The sequence below is a fragment of the Pan paniscus genome, chromosome 3 (assembly GCF_029289425.2).
Source record: "Pan paniscus chromosome 3, NHGRI_mPanPan1-v2.0_pri, whole genome shotgun sequence".
NCBI lineage: Eukaryota > Metazoa > Chordata > Mammalia > Primates > Hominidae > Pan > Pan paniscus.
In genome coordinates this window covers 53,629,520-53,649,964 of record NC_073252.2, presented here as the reverse complement: position 1 = coordinate 53,649,964, position 20,445 = coordinate 53,629,520, and the positions used below count along the sequence as shown (strand labels likewise).

The 20,445-nt window shown below is 41.5% G+C and overlaps 2 protein-coding genes across 24 annotated transcripts in view; one reads left to right on the top strand and one right to left on the bottom strand.

The window, feature by feature from the left end:
* CCDC158 (coiled-coil domain containing 158) overlaps nt 1-6,505 on the bottom strand; it is a 110,904-nt gene extending 104,399 nt beyond the window's left edge. For 4 of the 23 annotated variants that reach the window (XM_055111386.2, XM_055111396.2, XM_055111393.2 and 1 more), the window contains exon 1: nt 6,363-6,493. The gene's annotated coding sequence lies outside the window, so the exon portion shown is untranslated. Of the gene's footprint in view, nt 1-5,586; nt 5,804-6,223 lie in introns of those variants that run through there. The other 19 variants (XM_055111387.2, XM_055111384.2, XM_055111397.2 and 16 more) reach the window with 11 other exon arrangements.
* The window catches only part of SHROOM3 (shroom family member 3), a 358,512-nt gene continuing 343,956 nt past the window's right edge, over nt 5,890-20,445 (top strand). The window contains exons 1-6 of the mRNA XM_063603551.1: nt 5,890-6,059; nt 6,501-6,664; nt 9,378-9,514; nt 11,682-11,799; nt 18,241-18,508; nt 18,686-19,218. Coding sequence (XP_063459621.1) covers nt 19,051-19,218 — 168 coding nt within the window. The 5' untranslated portion in view covers nt 5,890-6,059; nt 6,501-6,664; nt 9,378-9,514; ... (1 more) ...; nt 18,241-18,508; nt 18,686-19,050. The remainder of the gene's footprint in view (nt 6,060-6,500; nt 6,665-9,377; nt 9,515-11,681; nt 11,800-18,240; nt 18,509-18,685; nt 19,219-20,445) is intronic.

The following is a 20,445-nucleotide window of genomic DNA, read 5'->3' as shown; positions in this document are numbered from 1 at the left end:
ACTATGTGATAGAAAAGGAAAATCCATTTTCTGGGGAGAAATTCAAGCTGGCTGCAGAAATTTGCATAAGTAGCAAGGAGTCTGTGGGCAGCAAGCCATCCAGGTGCCAAGGCAAGAGACCGAGGGCATGAGCTGTTCCAGTATAATAAAATATATAAAATAATAAGAATAGTTATACTAGATATAGATCTTAGATATGATTATATATGAATATCATTAATCATTAGCTTGTAGCAATTATTCTTTATTCCAATATTATAATAATCCTCACTCTACAATCATAACCTAGGAAAAACCAGGCCATACAGAGATAGGAGCTGAGGGGACATAGTGAGAAGTGACCAGAAGATGAGTGCAAGCCTTCTGTTATGCCTGGACAGGGCCACCAAAGGGCTCCTTGGTCTAACGGTAATGCCAGTGTCTGGGAAGACGCCCATTGCCAAGTGGACTGTGGTCTAGTGGTAGCGTCAGTGTCAAGGAAAAATACCCGCTACTTAGCAGACCGGGAAAGGGAGTCTCAATTTCCCCGGGGGAGTTTAGAGAAGACTCTACTCCTCCACCTCTTGTGGAGGGCCTGACAGGCCCGCCTGCAGTTATCCAGAGGCCTAACCGTCTACCTGTGATGCTGTCCTTCAGTGGTCATGCTCCTAGTCCGCCTTCATCTTCCATCCTGTTCACCTGGCTCTGCCTTTTAGATAGCAGTAGCAAATTAGTGAAAGTACTAAAAGTCTCTGATAAGCAGAAATAATGGTGTAAGCTGTCTCTCTCTCTCTCTCCTCTCTCTCTCTCCCTTGGCTGCCAGGCAGGGAACGGCCCCCTGTCCAGTGGACATGGGACCCACGTGACCTTACCTATCATTGGAGATGGCTCACACTCCTTACCCTGCCCCTTTTCTTGTATCCAATAAATATCAGCGCAGCCTGGCATTTGGGGCCACTACTGGTCTCTGCGTCTTGGTGGTAGTGGTCCCCCGGGCCCAGCTGTCTTTTATCTCTTTGTTTTGTGTCTTTATTTCTACACTCTCTCATCTCTGCACACGGGGAGAAAACCCACCGACCCTGTGGGGCTGGACCCTACAGAGTCTAATGTTAATTCCCAAGACCATGGGAAAATGTCTCCAGGCCATGTCAGAGACCTTCATGGCAGCCCACCCCAACACAGGCCCAGAGGCCCAGGAGAAAAAAGTGGTTGCGTGGGCTGAGCCCAGAGTCCCTGTGCTGTGTGCAGCCTAGGGACTTCGTGCCCTGTGTCCCAGCTGCTCCAGTCATGGCTGAAAGGGGCCAATGTGCAGCTCAGGCTGTGGCTTCAGAGACTGGAAACTCCAAGCCTTGGCAGCTTCCATGTGGTGTTAAGCCTGAAGGTGCATAGGCCTCAAGAATTGAGGTTTGGGAACCTCTGCCTAGATTTCAGATGTATGGAAACGCCTGGATGCCCAGGCAAAAGTTTGCTGTAGGGATGGGACCGTTATGGAGAACCTCTGCTAGCGCAGTGCTGAAGGGAAATGTGGGGTTGGAACCCCCACACAGAGTCCCTACTGGGGCACTGCCTAATGGAGTTGTTAAGAAGAGGGCCACCATCCTCCAGACCCCAGAATGGTAGATCCACCAACACCTTGCACCGTGCACCTGAAAAGCTGCAGACACTCAACACCAGCCCATGAAAGCATCTGGGAGAGAGGCTGTATCCTGCAAAGCCACAGGGGTTGGAGCTGCCCAAGACCATGGGAACCCATCTCTTGCATCAGCGTGACCTTGATGTGAGACCTGGAGTCAAAGGAGATCATTTTGTAGCTTTAAAATTTGACTGCCCTGCTGGATTTTGGATTTGCATGGGCCCTGTAACTCCTTTGTTTTGGCCAATTTCTCCTATTTAGAATGGCTGTATGTACCCAATACCTGTACCCTCATTGTATCTAGGAAGTAACTAGCTTGCTTTTGATTTTACAGGCTCATAGCCAGAAGGGACTTGGCTCGTCTCAGATGAGACTTTGGACTGAAGACTTTTGCGTTAATGCTGAAATGAGTTAAGACTTTGGGGGACTACTGGTAAGGCATGATTGGTTTTGAAATGTAAGGACATGAGATTTGGAGGGGCCAGGGGTGGAATGATATGGTTTGCCTGTGTCCCCACCCAAATCTCAACTTGAACTGTATATCCCAGAATTCCCATGTGTCATGGGAGGGACCCAGGGAGAGGTAATTTTCTCTTGCTGCCGCCATGTAAGAAGTGCCTTTTGCCTCCCACCATGATTCTGAGGCCTTCCCAGCCATGTGGAACTGTAAGTCCAATTAAACCTCTTTTTCTTCCCACTCTCGGGTATGTCTTAGCAGCGTGAAAACAGACTAACACAGCTCCTCTAGTTAGGGTAGGTGAGGGAAGGCCTTTCTAAGGAGGTGGCATTGAACTGAATGACAGAAAGGGGTCAGCCTCACAGTGGCCAGGGGTAACTTCTTAAAAGAAATGCCACCACAAAGGCCCAAAAATGAGAAGAGCTCAGTGTTCACTGACTCCCAACGAAGAAGGCTAATGAGGCTGCAGGGTAGCTAAGTGGGGATGAGAGGGCTTCTAATGGAGGCCAACTATGTGTCATGCCAAAAGGAACACTGTGCTTATCACTTCCTTTCCTACGCTATCCTGAGAAGATGTCAGTGAGGTTGGCGGAGGTAAAGCTCATGGGGCCTTGAAAAGGTCACATACTGAAGACTTTGGGGCTTATTCTAAATGCAACGCAAAGCACTGGAGGATTTTAATCAAGGGCATATGATCCTCCAGCGACTGAGTAGAGAATACACTAGGAGAAGCTGGGGCTAGCTATAAAGCCATTGGAGCAGTCCAACAAAGGGACTAAAACCCAACTCTGAAGTAGGCCAGTCATTAAAAGTAGATGGTGCTAGGGTTGCGAATGGGGATTGACTACAGAAGGGTACAAGGGATCATTTTTGGATGACGAAAATGTTCTAAAACTGAATTGTGTGCTGATTGTACAATTCAGTAAGTTTATTAAAAATCACTGGACTGTCCACTTAAAACAGGTGAATTTTATGGTATGTAAATTATACCTTATAAAGCAGTTTGAAAAAAAAGCAGATGTGGGGAGTGTATTAGTCTGTTTTCATGCTGCTGATAAAGACATTCCCAAGACTGGGTAATTTATAAAGAAAAAAGAGGTTTAATGGACTCACAGTTTCACATGGCTGGGGAGGCCTCACAATCATGGAGGAAGAGCAAGGGAAGTCTTATGTGGCGGCAGGCAAGAGAGAGCTTGTGCAGGGGGAGCTCCCCTTTATAAAACCATCAGATCTTGTGAGGCTTATTCACTATCACGAGAACAGCACAGGAAAGACCTGCCCCCATGATTCAATTACCTTCCACTGGGTCCCTCCCACAACACATGGGAATTATGGGAGCTACAATCCAAGATGAGATTTGGGTGGGGATACAGCCAAACCATATCAAGGAAAGTGGGAAGTGTAAATTAGCTGCCTGGGTCCCAGAAGTGAATCGTTAAACTTGAACACTGAATTTTCCTGTATCCTGAAAACTCCAAAGTGTCTTAATTCCAGATGACTAGCGGTTGCTTTTAGCCGTATTTTAACACATGGAAGCACTTCTGCATTCCCTCTTTTCCCCAGGCCTGGACCTCAATCCCCAGGTGTCTGCAACTCTTACTTGATATACACACGATGGATAATCAATAATGATTCAGCTAAGGTAAGGACAAAGCCTTTGCCACTTTTTACCTTTATTCTTTTTAGCCAGAGCAAATAGTGATATATTAATAGGAATACTCTTAAAAAATTGCTTTAAATGCCAGACTACCTCCTTCATATGCACCACTTAAATTTCTTTTCTTACCAAATTCCCTATTCAAATCCTTTCTTTAGGATTTACAGGATTCAGATAAATATACAGTGATCTCCACTACTGTACCCCACTATTGCCCCAGCTGAAGACCTGTAAACTATTCATCAGTACAGCATGCTATGTGATTTATGAGCACGCTCATATGTATTAGTTCCCTACAGTTTCCATAACAAATTATCAAAACTCGGTAGCTTAAAACAATAGCAACTTATTCTTTCATAATTTTGGAGGCCAGGAATCCAAAATCAGTCTCATGGGGAAGAAAGCATGGTGTTGGCAGGGCTCCCTCCCTCCCTCTGGAGGCTCTGCAAGAGAATCAGTTCCTTGCCTCTTCTAGCTCTGCTGGTTGCCAGGCATTTGGTGACTTGTGGCCACATCACTCCAATATCTGCCTCTGTGGTCATATTGCCTTCTCTTCGGCCTATAGCAAATCTGCTTCTCTCTCTCTTAGGACCTTTGCGTTTGCATTTAGGACCCACCTAGATAATTCACGATAATCTCTCCATTTCAAGCTACTTAATCACGTATGCAAAGGCACTTTTCCCTTATAAGGTAACATTTACAGGTTTCAGGGATTAGGACCTGACATATTTGAGTGGCCACTGCTCAGCCTACCATATAATTTGGGGCCATCTAGCTGGGGGACGGGTGGATCACAAGAGGCCCTGTTTAATAAATGGTGGAGGTCTAAAGTGGCTCACTCATAGCATACTAGATAACACTAAGTCCTCATTGTAAATGCACAACAACAGTAAGGGCTTTGCATACATACAAATAAATTGCTGTCCTCAATTTGTTTTGGGAGTATAATATTAACTGTATGGCATGGAAACCATTTCACCCACAACACAAGTAAGATAACCGCACTAAGATTAAAAGCAATGAGCGCAGTACAGAGATAGGAGGACCACATCTCTCTCAGCACTCCTGCACCCTTACCTGATGAGCTTCCGCACAGACAAACAGTCCTACCTAGCATGTCTCTGGGATATGTGGAAGCCCTGGTCCTTTCCCCACCCCCCCCCCCCCCCCCCCCGCTCCACCCGGCCACAACTCCTTAATGTCCTGCTGAGAGAAGCAGCAAGAACTGGTTGCCAGTCAAAAAACCTGGGCAACAGCCAACCTCACTTCTACTTTCCCCTGACGTTGGAGTTCAGCATGAGGCACAAACAAAACCTGGAGCAGCCCGAGTGGGGCCTGGAGCAGAGTGCTGTGGAAAAGGATGGAGACTTTGCAGAACTCATTGTGCTGCTGATTGATGCTGATAATGAGGGAAAGCTCTGACCCCCACATGTGGTTTAAAGACAGGGCTCAAGCTGAAAGGGCCCTTGCGCCGGCGTTTAACACCATTCCGTCTTGGATGCGAGGCTGTCCTCTCTACCACCAAGTCTTCCCCATCTCCTCCCCCTGTTCGCGGCAGCGCGGTAGACACAGAGTCAGCAGTCACGTTGGGGCAGCTTACTCGGTGATTCTCTTCCCCACAAATCAAATCACTTTGCGCAGGTCCAGGTTTCAGCGCCACCGTCCCCAGGGGTCTTGCAATCCCCGAAAACAACAGCAGCTCATTCCAGTAAAGAAACAATTTATTGGGCATCTTCCATGTGCAGAACAAACACGAGGCACTGGAAGATTCCAGAAATGAACACGAGTCGCTCCGGGTCCTCAGAAGAACCCCACTCCCACCCCACCATCCTCGTCTCCCGGGCCGCGCCCCGCTTGTACCTGCAACCAACCCCTAATCCTAAGACACCGGCCACATCTCCGCGGGGCGCCGGCGGGCGCAGCGGCCCCACCTACGTCGACCTGGCGGCTGGGACGGGGCGGCTCCCCACTCTCCGCCCCTAGGCCCCGCGGAGGCTGCGGGGCGGCTCCTCCTCCTCGGCTGCGGCGCCGGAAGCTGCCCGCGCCCGTCACTCCTCGCGGCTGTGGCGCTCGGGGCGCTGCCCAGTCCGCGCGAGCCGCGTGGGTGACGGTTAGGACGCTCTGCGAGGCTTCGTAGTGGGGGGAGGGGAGGAGGGGGGTGCTCGGCAGCTGCCCGGCGGGGACCCCTCCCGCGCCTGCGACTCCGCCCGCCGGACGCCGTCGCCGGGGCATCCGAGCGTCGAAGTCCCCACCACCGCCCGGGCGCCCTAAGGAGTGGGGGTGTACCCAGCCCGGAGTCAAATCCTGGAGCCCTGCCCCAGAAACTACCCTGGGTTCGGACCTGCACCCGGCGCCCTCTGCCGCTTCTCCCACAGCCTCCTAACTGGTCTCCGGCCCTACTCTTGCCCCCACCCGAGCGCCTCGGGCCACTCTCGTAGCTGTCCCCACCGTGGTCTTCCCAGATAACTCACTGACCCGCACCAGTCTGATCTCTTACCTGCCAAAGAGTCAAGCCCAATCTGGAGTTGCCCGCCGGGCCTCCTACTCTGACACCCCCACCCGGCCCCACCTCACCCCCACCTCCCATTCCCACTCCTGGCATTCCCATTTGACCATTTCAAGTTAACAGAATTCACATTTTGCAGCTCTGTTTTCTCTGTCCCCGAATGTTTTTCAAGTTCAAACGTGTTCTCGGCATAGCTGACCCTTCTGCCTCTGGAGACTTGTTCCCTCCGCTGTGCTACAGTTACCCTCTGTCGTTATCTCTAATATAGAATTTATCAGATTTTTGCTGCCCAAATTATCGATCAAATGGAACGCGTCCAGAAAGGCCAGTGTCTGATAGATGCAGCCTGAGGCATTTAATTCTACTAGCAATCACATTGTGCAGACACCTACAGCAAATAACTTTTTATGTATAAGTTGATTAGAAATATTAGTAAGTCTTACATTAAATAATGTAGCTACAAATTTTAATAAAAATAGATTAAATGCCATTAAAGATTGTTTATCATATCTTTGTAGTTAATCCATTTATTGGCTTATAGAGATCTAGGATTAGCTATAGAATCGAGCATTTTTAACAGGAAGTGAAACCATAAGTATTACATAGAAAGGTAAATAATTTAGGTTTTGTGGTTGGACAAAAAGCAATTTCTAATTTTTTCTTTTTTCTATCAAAACATGAGTGTTCCAATGACATAAAAATATTTTCCATACCTAATACATGGTTTCCATTGGTGTCTCATTTTGTGCTTGTACCCTGGAAACACATAAAAAGGTTTTTTTTTCTTTTCAACGTCTTTAATTAAAAGATGTGTGTTAATTAGTGTAGCATGAAATTATCTACACCCACATATATGTACGAAAAGTTATGTGCCCCTGATTTTACTATAAAAGTCATCACATTTTGAAGTGTCCTGCGGTTTTACAACATTTTTTAAATATTGTATTAAAAACAGCTTCTTAGCTTTTTAAATAAAGAATTAAAAGATCGAGAAAGGGATCCAAAGTCCTTTTCCATTCATTCATTCATTCCACCCATATTTATAGGGCACCTACAACATGCTATGTGTAGGTTGTGAAAATAAAGCTGGGAACAAATACAGTCCCTACCCTAGTAGTGCTTACATTCTTGTAGAGGAAGATGAGCAATGCACAAATAGACAAGTTCAAATATGCCAGATGGGGATAAGTGTTGTGGAGACAGAGGTAGGAGTTTAGGGAGTGTGGGGTTGCTGTTTCATAGTGAGGTCTTGAAAAGTCCTCACTGATAAAGTGACATTCAAAAGAGACTTGTAGGGCTGGGGGAAGGGATCTGTGTGGTTATTGTGGGACAGAGCTTTTCAGGCATTTGGTTGGTGTGTTTGAAAAAACCCAGAGGCTAGTGAGGACTGAGCAGAGTGGATGAACAAGCAGAGGTTGGGGCGTTGTGGTCATTTAGGGCCCAAGTCACCAAGAGCTCTTTAGTAAGAGTCCATGCATAGGTCCAAGGTTGTTGTGTCTCCCTTCACTGGTTCTTACTCTGCACTAGACCCTGTGCTGGGTACTGGGGAGATGCAAAGAAGCTCCAGTTTCTGCCCTCAAGGAACCTGTGTCCCTCCTAATGTCAATCCAAATGGTGGCTGGGGTTTGTGAGGATGCAGTTAAGACTCAGGAACATGGAACCCAGGCCTGATCTGAGCTTTGGCACTAGCTTGGGCAAGCCATTTGAACTTTCAAAGTGTTAGTATTTTCATCTGCAAAATGTGAGATGTAGAAATATCAGAAGGGGCTTTTCTAACTGAAGAAAAAAAACCAAGAAAAAGCCCTATGATTCTATAAAATCAAAGCATAGAACTTTATCTTAATACAAAAACTTTCGTTAAAATTGTGTCAGAAAAGTACTTCAGATATAATATACATGATGCATATACAGGGTCACTTAAAATTTAATTCACAATTTGCTAAGTTCAAAAAAAATCTTGGTTCAGCCAACACAACGAGCTTTGTAAACAGGTGGTACTTAGGAAAAAAACACATTTTAATTTAGCATATGGTATAGATTATATGAAATTACTTTAACCATTGTGTTTCCTTTATGATTTAGACCTTGAAATTTTCTTTGGCCAAAGATCTTCAAAACTAAATACAGTGTTAAAGCAGAGTTACAGAGCAGCCTGGATTAGGGGGATAGATATTTTCCTTTCCTGACTATGGTTTAAAACTTTCTGTTGTACATTTTATTGGGCAACTACTTTTCCCCAGTGCCCAGTACAGAGCTGGACATATAGAAGTCATCAATATATATTGTGGTGGAGGGGATAAGTGGCAAGTCATCTCTAATACATAGTATTAGTATGCAAGTACATAGAGCATAAAATATTAAAAGACCATGTAGTTAATGTTCTGACATTCTTCTCTCCACCAGCGACACAAGGAGAGAAATATATCTAATTAGAAAGCTTGAGTTCAATAAACAAATATTTATTGAGCACCAACTGTGTATCAGGAACATCAGTGAACAAAACGGACCCAAACCCTGCCCTCATGGAACTTACGTTTCAGTGGTGGGGGACAGATCATAAATAATCACCGTGACAGAATTAATGTACTAGAAGGTGGTAAATGCCATGGGGACAAAGGAAGCAGGGAAGGAGAAGAGGAAGTGTGGGATGGATTGTGACTGAGTCCAAACTTGTTCTTCTTGCCACATCACGTCAATAAGTCAAGAGACAAGGAGGTGGAGGAAGGAAAGCGACTTTATTTTGGGGAGCCAGGAAACCAAGAAGAAGCAGAGCAATGTCCTAAAGAACCATCTTAGAATTATGCGAGCTTTGCCTTGTCTTTTATGTTTAAGTGACAGGGAACCGCAGACATCTGGGCACCAACAAGGGTCCAGGGGAAGTCTGTGAAACTTCTTTGTCCTTGGGTAACGTTCTCTCATGTAACAATAGCCAAACCCCCTTGTTCCTGTAAATCTTTAACAAAACATAGTTGTTTATATACTTCTTCTTTAATCCTAGGGTTAGTTTCCAAGACTACATGATTGCAGTTTTTGCATTGTATCTTAGTGCTCTAAAATTATCCTAACCGATGTGCAGGAATGGGTATCCCCTTAAATAAAAAATGGAGTTAGTTATGTTAGTTCTTTTACTGTTTCGCTGTTGCAGTATGGAAATAGAGCAGAGAAGAGCCCCTCCAGGTGTGAGCAGAACCTTGAAGGAGACAGGGAGCAGCCAGCCATGTGGCTCTCAGAGCATTTCCAGGAGGAATTGTGATTGTATTTCTGGGAACACATCTTGGCAGGGTAAGTAATTTCTAATTTGGGACTACTTTTGAATTAGTTTTAAAAGGAAACTTTTCATATGACATCTTAATTTAAAGAGTAGAAATGTTTGTATTATTTGGAGCTGATTGAGGTTTTAAAAATCAACTTTTTTGAGTTATACTTCATTTCCAATACAATTTTTTTTTTTTGAGACTGAGTCTCTCTCTGTTGCCCAGGCTGGAGTGCAGTGGCGCGATCTTGGCTCACTGCAAGCCCTGCCTCCCGGGTTCATGCCATTCTCCTGCCTCAGTTTCCCGAGTAGCTGGGACTACAGGCGCCCGCCACCATGCCCGGCTATTTTTTTTTTTTTTTTTTTTTTTTTTTACTTTTATTAGAGACAGGGTTTCACCATATTAGCCAGGATGGTCTCAATCTCCTGACCTCGTGATCCGCCCGCCTCAGCCTCCCAAAGTGCTGGGATTACAGGCATGAGCCACTGCACCCGGCCAATTGATTCATTTTAAGTGTGCTTTTTGTGTGTGGAAGTCATAAAAATCAAAGTTTTTTTCTTGTCGATATGATGACAAAATATTTAATAGAATGCTAAAGATCAACAATCTTGGCCGGGCCTAGTGGCTCACATCTGTAATCCCAACACTTTGGGAGGCTGAAGCGGGAGGATTGCTTGAGGCTAGGAGTTTGAGACCAGCTCAGGCAACATAGAGAGACTCTGTCTCTATTTTCTTTTAAAAATAAAAATTTAAAAGAAGAATAACAGGCTGGGCACAGTGGCTCACGCCTGTAATCCCAGCACTTTGGGAGGCTAAGGCAGGTGGATCACTTGAGGTCAGGAGTTCCAGACCAGCCTGGCCAACATGGTGAAACCCCACCTCTATCAAAAATACAAAAAAATAAGCTGGGCGTGGTGGCGTGTGCCTGTAATCCCAGCTATTCAGGCAGGAGAATCGCTTGAACCCAGTAGGTGGAGGTTGCAGTGAGCCAAAATTGTGCCACTGCACTCCAGCTTGGGTGTCAGAGTGAGACTCTGTCTCAAAATAAATAAATAATAACAATCTTTAATTAAATCATTTATATTGTTATCACAATGGTATAGTTTACAATCCTAGATAAAACCACCAAATGCCTTTTTAGATATGGGCTTAGAAAATGGAAGTAGTGTAAGATAAACCATTTATTTTCTATGAAGGGAAAATATTCAAATTGGCAGCATATAAATTTTGATTCACAGATTGTTTTAGAATGCTTAAATAAAGATAACATTAGCAGAGGTATAAACATGATGGAAACCTTCAATAGCAAACAAAATACATGTTTTATAACAAGAAAATCAATGAGTAAACAACCAAAAAATAAACAGATGAATAAAGCAAGAAAACATATGTAAGTTCTTTCTTTGTGTTGTATTAGTGTGTAATTATTTTTACTGTCCTGTCTATAATTCATTGGGCTTTTTGAATCTGTAGTTTGTTTCTTTCAAAGGTCTGAAAAACCCTCAATTTTATGTATATATAAATTGAGAGCGAGAGAGACAGAGGTGGGGGTATTTATTACAGAGTGGGGAGAGAGAGAAAAAGACACAGAGAGAGACAGAGAGATGGGGAAGGGGGATTTATTATAGGAATTGGCTCACACAATTTTGGAGGCTAAATTCCATGACATGCCCTCTACAAGCTGATGACCCAGGAAAGCTGGTGTTGTAATTTAGTCTAAATTTAAAGGCCTGAGAACCAGGGGAGACACTGTCCCAGGGCAGGAGAAGATGATATCCCAGCCTGAGAGAGAATTTAAGTGTGCTTTTAAGTGATGAGTTTTGAGAAATGTGTATACCCAGTAACGAAACACTTCGGTCAAGATTTCTGTCTCCCCAGAAAGTTCCTTGTGTTCCTTGGCAGTCATTCTCTCCCGCAACACTGATATGGGTTTTTAAAAATACAAGTCTTTTTTTTTTTTGATTGACAAACTCTTTCACAGACTGATGAAAAAAGGGGATAGAAGTAGCAGATGGAAGTCAGATAGCTAATAAAGGGAGATTGCCTGTTCTCCTCTAGGCCTTGTTTCTGCCTTTGAGATCATTGTCATTAGCATCTTTGAAGCCAACTAATCCTTTATCATAACCATCTTTTGTTTAAGATCTCAGTACCATTGTTTTTGCTGAGATATATTCTTTCTTTCTTTTTTTTGACAGTTTCACTCTTGTCACCCAGGCTGGAGTGCAATGGCACCATTTTGGCTCACTGCAACCTCCGCCTCCCAGGTTCAAGTGATTCTCCTGCCTCAGCCTCCCGAAGTAGCTGGGATTACAGGTGCCCGCCACCATATTCTTATTAAGATCTTTTACTTCTATTTAGGAAGAAATAATGTAAGTTTGCGGATATATTTCTACCAGTTTTTAAATAATAATCTACTACAGTGACTTCTATAACAGTTGTGACTTCTGTCAGGGATCTAATATCAAGTATGTGCCATCAGATATTATTATTATTTGGATCTTTATGCATCTGGCAGTTTTCTGACTTTTCACTACAACCATGCTTACCAAGATTAAGTGATGAATAATGATCTAATTAATCATAGTGTCATGTTTTACATTTCTTTACCTTTTATAAGCACTTTTTAAACTTACTGTGGTAAAATATACATAGGATAAAATTTATCTTTTTAACTATTTTCAATCGTACAATTCCATGGCATTCACATAGGCATATTGTTATGTAACCATTACCACCATCCATCTCCAGAACTTTTTCATTTTTCCAGACTGAAACTCTGTACCCATTAAACACTAACTCCTTATTGCCTCGTCTCTCATCCCCTGAAAGCACCATACTACTTTCGCTTTCTGTCAGTTTGACTACTCTAGGTATCTCATATAAATGGAATCATACAATATTCGTCCTTTTGTGTCTGGCTTATTTAACATAGTGTCTTCAGGGTTCATCTATGTTGCAGCATATATCAGAATTTCATTCATTTTTTTAAATAAAAAAGGATTTAGATCACAGATTTCATTCATTTTTAAGTCTGGAAAGTATTTCATTGCATGTATATTCTACATTTGGGCTATCTATTCATTTGTCCATGAAGTCCTTCAGTTGTTTAAAAACTAATTTCATTGAGCTATAATTTCCATTCAATAAACTGTATACATTTAAAGTGTACCATGTGATGAGTTTCGGCATACATATATGCACCTGTGAAACTACTGCTTCAAGCAAGACATGGAGCATTTAGATCATTCCCAAATAATTTGAGTTGATTGTGTTTTGATAGTTCTGCCACCAACTTATGATATTTGGTGAAGCAAATGCTGTAAATTGCATATTCAGCATCTATCCCCACTTCCTCCTTTCTCAAGAACCCCAGTGTTGAACACAACATTCTACAGAGCCCTGTGCTTCAGGGGAAGTTCTAGTAGGTGGATCTTGATTAGTTTAAATCTAATCTTTGTGCTTTCATTCCTCTTCCAAGTGACTGTTTTCAGAGGAAGCATTTAATCTACTTCATGGCATTGAGAAATGAGGGAAGATCAGCTGGGAAAGTTTTCCTCAATCTTTCTTTTCTTTTCTTTTCTTTTTTCTTTGAGACAGAGTCTCACTCTGTCACCCAGGCTTGAGTGCAGTGGCGCCATCTCCCTCACTGCAACCTCTGTCTCCCAGGTTCAAGCGATTCTTCTGCTTCAGCCTCTCGAGTAGCTGGGACTACAGGCATGCACCACCCCACCCGGCTAATATTTTTTGTATTTTTAGTAGAGACAGGTTTTCACCATGTTGGCCAGGCTGGTCTCAAACTCCTGACTTCAGGAGTCACCCACTTCGGCCTCCCAAAGTGCTGAGATTACAAGTGTGAGCCACCGTGCCCGGCGTTTTTTTGTTTTGTTTTGTTTTAAATCAGCTGACATCACGCTTTGATCCCCAATCTTAAGGAGACACGTGAAGACATGATTCTTTTTGCCTGTGAAAGGCTGCCTAGAGAGATTGCACAAACTTTAAAATAAGATTGATTTTTGTCTATTTAGGATTGTTCTGAGGCCTTCTAAGAAAGACTAAATAAACTTCCAAACTTATAATTTAACAATTTATTAGGCCGGGCGCGGTGGCTCACGCCTGTAATCCTAGCACTTTGGGAGGCCGAGGCGGGTGGATTGCCTGAGCTGAGGAGGTCAAGACCAGCCTGGGCTGGTCTCAACCAAAAAGCTTGAGAATTGCCAGACTGGGTGAAACCCCGTCTCTACTAAAATACAAAAAAAAAGTAGTCAGGTGTGGCAGTGTGTGCCTGTAATCCCAGCTACTCGAGAGGCTGTGACAGGAGAATCACTTGAACCCGGGAGGCAGAGGTTGCAGTGAGCTGAGCCGAGCTCGCCATTGCACTCCAGCCTGGGTGACAAAGTGAGACTCTGTCTCAAAAAAAAAACAAACCCTATTTATTGTCTACAGTTAATTTACTTTACCGATTAGTGAGCCAGAATAGCCAGTAGATGTCGCTCTGATTTCATTTTCAGAGATAACCTACTGACTTTTCAATCTCTTAAATATTCCATCTAGAAGCATTTTTAAAAATCCAATAAGTTGACAATCACATTAAAAGTTTTAGCAAAAAATAAAGAGAAAAACATTAGGGCATACTAAGAAAAATTAAAATCAAGAAATGGGAATTTTCAAAAGATCAACTTAATTTTTCCTTCAGTGCTGTTAGCAAATACAATGATGTGTGATTGCTAAAAAGTGAAAACAGTGATTAGGAAGATGACATTTAACAGACTGATTGGTGTAGGGAGGCTAAACAAGTAGTAGAGTCAATATGACTGATATATTTTTCTGTTCTGGGGCCATATTCACAATGACAGCAATATGAGCTCAATAACTCACAGTGGGAATTTTTCGTATAGAGACAGAAAATAAAGTTGTAAGCTACATTGGATCTATTTGTCATGAAGGGATGAATCTGATCAAGAAAACAGGGGTAATTCTAAGTTAGAGGCAGAAGGAAGGAGAGAAGTAATAGAAAAACACAATGTGAAGCTTCATTTTTGGTACTGTGCTAAGCTTCTCTAAACTTTCTCCCAAACCAGGAAAAACCACGAAAGGGTTTCCTTGTGTATTACTCTGAACTCTTTCAGTTGCAAGAAGCAGAAACTCAACCCCCGCTGGATTAAGGAAAAAATAAACAGGTACCTATGGGGTCATAAAACTGGTAATTGTAGGAGTGGGGTGGCTTTAGGCCTGGCTGCGTCTGCTTATGGTGGCCTAAAGCCACCCCACTCCTACAATTACCAGTTTTATGATCCCATAGGAACTTGGAAAGTTAAGGGTCTTCAGGGTCAAAACTGCTTTTGTAATAATACTAAGACATTGTGTACCTTTTCCACTTGCTCTCTCAAAAATGTATAGGGGAATCTTCCAGTGGCTATATGCCATGTGATATTGAACAAATTGAATACAGAAGCAGATGGTAGAATCCAACCATCTTTTACTAGCCTGGCCATTAAAGAGAGTTGCAAATATGTGAAACAGTGCCACTCTTCTTGGTAATATTTTTTGTTTGAGACAATGTAATTATTTTTCATAAAAATATTAATATGTTACTTTAACATATAAAGATTTATTATTTTTAAATGAATTAATACATAAGTATTTTAAAATGTTCTTTTCTATTTTCTAATATAGTAAATATTGATCAATACAAAACACATAAAATTTCTCTGGAGTCTTCAATAATTTTTAAGCATGTAAGGGTTCCTGAAACCAAAAAGCTTGAGAATTGCCAGCTTCAGTAAGGTACAATTGGGCACAAGGCTCAATGGTATCACCAGAACTGTCTCCTACTTATCATAGACTGCTTTTCTCAGAGCTGGTTTCCTTCTCAGGCGTGTGATATCAAAGATGACTTCCAGCTGGGGCGTGGCAGCTCACACTTGTAATCTCAGCACATTGGGAGGCTGAGGCGGAAGGATCACTTGAGCCCAGGAGTTTGAGATCAGCCTGGGCAACAGAGTGAGACCCTGTCTGTACAAAACAATTTTTAAAATTGGCCAGGCATGGTGACATGCACCTGTAGTCTCAGCTACTTGCGAGGCTGAGGTGGGAGCACTGCTTGAGCCTGGGAGATTGAGGCTACAGTAGGCCACCATCACACCCTGCATTCCAGCCTGGGCGACAAAGCTAGACTCTGTCTCAATTAAAAAAAAAAAAAAAAAAAAAAAGACTTCCAGCAACTCGAAAATTTTATCTACCAACCTAGCAAACCATAGGAGAAAATGCCATTTTTTGACAGCACTAGTAAAATTTCTAGTTATAACATTGGTCACACTTAAGTCTCATGCCCATCCACATATCAATCATTTGAGCCAGGGGTTGGTTGATTCCTGGGTCATTACGTCCACCCTGGAGCCGGGGACAGGGGCAGCCCACCAGCACCACAGGATCGAGGAAGAAGTGGTTCCCTAGAAAGATGATGAATGGGGCATAAAAGAAGTCCTCTATTAGAAAGCCTGAGTCCTATGCTGTTCTCAGTTAGAATCCTAACCTTTCTTTCCACTGTCAGCACCTTGAGACAATAGAGTTGCCTTTCTCTTCTTGGGGAGAAGAGTCTGATTGCATTCTGTAATTAAGAGTTTGCATCCAAATCACATATCCTAACAGAAGTTCTTCTTATGAATTAGCAGTGCTATACCAAAAGAAAGTTGTCTTTTCACCGTAAACTATGCAGAACACCTGACTTAAGCTAGGATTTCATTCCTAAACGTCTGAAGATTTAAATTTCATGCCTGCCTGTGTTGCTTGCAGGATTACTCTGGTCAGATCATTTAACCTTCTGGTGGCCTCTGTGTCCTTACCTCTAAAATCAAGGGCGTGGGAGGATTGTCTCTTGCAGCTTTAACATTCTTTGAATCTGATCAACAGAAGATGGAGGAAAAAAGTTCTTCCAAACCTGGTCTATCAACTGCTATAGTGAAGGTCCACAAAATGAAGTTTTACATTTTTTTTTCAGATTACATATCAATTTCGGTTCTATGTTTGTTTCTTCAATATTTTTGGTGATAATCTAAAATGGAGATTTCATCAGTCTGCAAGCACTGGGTTCATATTATCTTTTCCTTATTTTCTTTGCCTTTAGCTTCATTACTTTTTTTGTTTATTATTTTTTAAATTGACAACTAAAAATTATATATACTTATGGTGTACCACATGATGTTTTGATATAAGTATACATTGTAAAATGGCTAAATCAAGGAATTAACCTATTACCTCACATACTAATTTTTTTTGTGGTGAGAGCACTTAAAATCTAATCTTAGCAATTTCCAAATATACAATACATTGTTATAACTATGGTCATCATGCTGTACAATAGATCTCTTGAGCTTATGCCTCCTAACTGAAATTTTGTATAGCTGTGTTACTTTTAATATTAAATGTGGATTCTGTAAAATCCCAGTTTTTACAAAATGTATTAGGAGTAACATAATAAGAGCCTCATAAATTAATTTTTTCAGAAAGAAAGCTGTTCATTTACTTAGGACTTTTATTTAAAATACATATGTTCTTTGAAATGAAAGAAAAGCTAATGTTTCTCCATTTATTCTAACTTACAAATTAAGCTGTAAAAGAAAACCACAATAGAAATTGCGTAAATTACCCTTAAGAATCAGCCAATTTTTACCACATACTTTCATTTGGTACACCTTAGGTTTCCTTATGTTTCCATTCACATACTACCATTACATAAGGTTTTACTTTTTTTTTTTTTTTTGTCTTTGAGCCCTTCAAGTGAAGTTACCATTGAAAATCAAACAATATCTGTCCAGTGTTGTAAATTAAATATCGTGTAGTTTGATATCATATACCTGCCTTTCCATATCAGCCTTTCATTAATTATAAGTACAAACACCAAAATAATTGTTATCAAGCCCCACAGTAGTTTTTAACTTCAGTTTTCAACTTAATTCTCATTATCCCATACTTTTAAACAGAAAAAAGTTTTAGTACATATATTACCTGGAAGTAATTCTAATCTGTTCCAATAACTAAATAGCTGAGGCTTCTGGGTTAGATATGGTTATCTTCTACTGTTCCAATTTTTAATACAAAGTATGAATGTTAAATTTGTATATAACATTATTACAAAATGACACTGGTAACATGAAATCAGAACAACATTCTTTCCCGAGTACCTAGTACTTACCCACAAGGCATTGTAGATTTCTTTTCATTTAAAGAGTGGATAACAATCTTGGAGTAGATAACAATGAAAACCTAGAAAAAAAACCCCACCTCCTGTTTTTATTGAGTCAAACAAGCAGAACTTTGATTGGAAAGTCCCATTTCATATATTACACTTGGTAGTATTTTCTTCTAACGAAAAAAAAAAAGCCCTTGTGCCACCACCTTGACATGTACTTAAACGTTTACCCAAATCACTTAGGCATTGCTTCTCAAACTTGGCTGCACAGCAGAATTGCCTGGAGGGTTTTTAAAAACACAAATGCCTATGTCTCACTCCCTGAAATTCTCCTTTAATTGGTATGAGGCGGGGCTATTCTAGGAACTATTTTCTATCCCTTGGCAATTAGCCATCTGTATAGTATTTTTAACTTTCTACGTGTTATTAACTGTAAGACTGTTTGAATTGTCAGGTCTTTGTGGTGAGCTGAATTCTGCATGGCAGTGCTTACTGTGCAGAAAGGTTGCAATGCCTCACTTTGCCTTAATCCATGTTCCTCTAACTTCCTTACTCTTTCTCTCAAGAGGAGGCAAGTGGCTGTGGCGGCCGCAGCAGTGGCTGATCATCACTGAAAATACCAAAGAAAAGAACTGAGCTGCCTCCTTCATATTTTTTCCATTGAGGATTAATTTACCGTGCTTTTTCATTTTCTCTACATCCTGCAAAAGCTTTTTTTCTCTCCTAAGAAACAAACTATGAACTGATTGTTGAAAAAAAGAAGTAAAAAGTTTTAGCACAGCTTCTCTGTCTCTTCGGGACAAGTTAGAAAATTCTGAAGTGAGCCGAAGCATAGTAAGTGCTTTCTTTCTTTTTAAGCTACTTCTGGGGAGGGAGGAGGCTATTGTAATGGTAAATTTCACTCCGAGAGGAAGAAAGGGTTGATAATCAATCAAAAATGAGGTATTCCTTTGAGTATTTGTGATTTTCTTACTATATTGTAAGAAGCTTTTAATTTTCTCTGTAAAATAGGCAGAAATGGTTTTAGTGTGTGTATGTGTGAAATAAAAGCTCAGAAAAGCAATCTTCAGAGCGCCACTGAAGGAAGTTTTGACGAACGGAGTAGAGATGTATACCACTTGGGGGCTTCAGTGAGAACCCAGAATTCCTGGAGGAGGATTTACATTCAGAAATGTTGAAGTGAAAATTCCTTCTGGTTCAGCATCTTGGAGTTCAGCTTGGAAGAACATTTTACGTATGGAAGAATTTGCTTCTCCAAACCTCTCTTTTGGCCATTGTGTGTCCTGAAGGATGGGACAACTTGTGCTGTAGAAGCACTGCTTGCCTGAGTTTGCTTCAGGCATTTTAAATTTAACTTGAGGGATCATGTGTTTGGCATGATGAGGACCACTGAAAACTTCCACAAGCCTAGTGCCACATTAAACTCTAACACGGCCACCAAGGGAAGGTACATTTATCTGGAGGCATTCCTGGAGGGAGGAGCTCCCTGGGGTTTTACTCTAAAAGGTGGCCTGGAGCACGGAGAACCATTAATCATCTCTAAGGTATGTTTCTTTTTCCAATATTGCCTTTATTCAAATTGTTTTTTTCAACTTGTCAGATTTGTCAAAAATGCAAAATAATGAGAACTGCCTTAATATAACTTAATTTGCTGTTTCATGCCTTTCTGATTATCTAGAAATATTTTGGATAGCCTGGTATTTGAAAGAAAAATGTGTCTAGCTCATTTATTCTATGAAATCCGAAGAAAAATATGCCTGTTTGATGGATAATCTTCTCTTTTTGTGAATGAAATCGCATACAATCAGTTACCACATGAGCTTTTCAGTTATAAATCAGATTAAAGATTAATAACATGGTTAAGATGGTGGCATGGTATATATTTGTGCATTCAGAAATATCTGCTTTTTCTCTCTTTAACTGAAAATAGCATCTAAAAATATTTTAAATTTGCTTATAATTCTGGATAATAGATTGCATAAATACCATGTGTTGCTTTTTTCCCCCACACTCAGAAAGGAGAATTAAATCAGCTTTCAGCATAACTCAAGATCAAAACATTTCTGCCTCTCCTATTTATCTGTATATTTGAATCCCTTTTTAAACCTTAGTCATCCTGCAGCATACCTCAATTCTTCATTTATCTTTTGGTGTGGGTAGTCATACCAATGAAATATTTATGTACTGGGGTTAATATTTCTATTTTTCTCTTAAACTACAGATTAACATTACTTGTTATAATATTGCTTTTAAATTTTTAGAATATTTAATAGTCTGATACAATAGATCATAATGGCTTTTCACACATGTGCATTCATCAAGAAACATTTGTAATTAAGGGAGAAAAAATTTTTAGTTTGAGGGTGGGAAGAAGGTAATATGGATTGCATTTGAGCTCTGTTATCGGTTCAGGTTACTTTTCATATCCCCAGAAATAATTCCAAAAGGTTATTTTTCAAATTACTGAAGTAATTCTTACTGTGGATGAGCCAGGGAGAACTGGGTTTCACAGTGATAAGCCACGAGTGCACGGGACACCATTATAAGTTGTATGACTTTTCCTTAACTTTCTTAAGTAAAACAAAAGGATGTGCATACGTGTGTGTCAGTTAGGAAGGCTTCCCCCTGTGAAAAAAATTCAAAACCGAGTTTATAGTGGCTCTCAGTAAATTGGGGTTTGTTTTTCTCATATTACAAGAAGTTTGGAGGTAGATTTTCCAGGCAAGGGGAGCAGCAGCTCAATAATGTGATCAAGGACCCCACTTATCTCT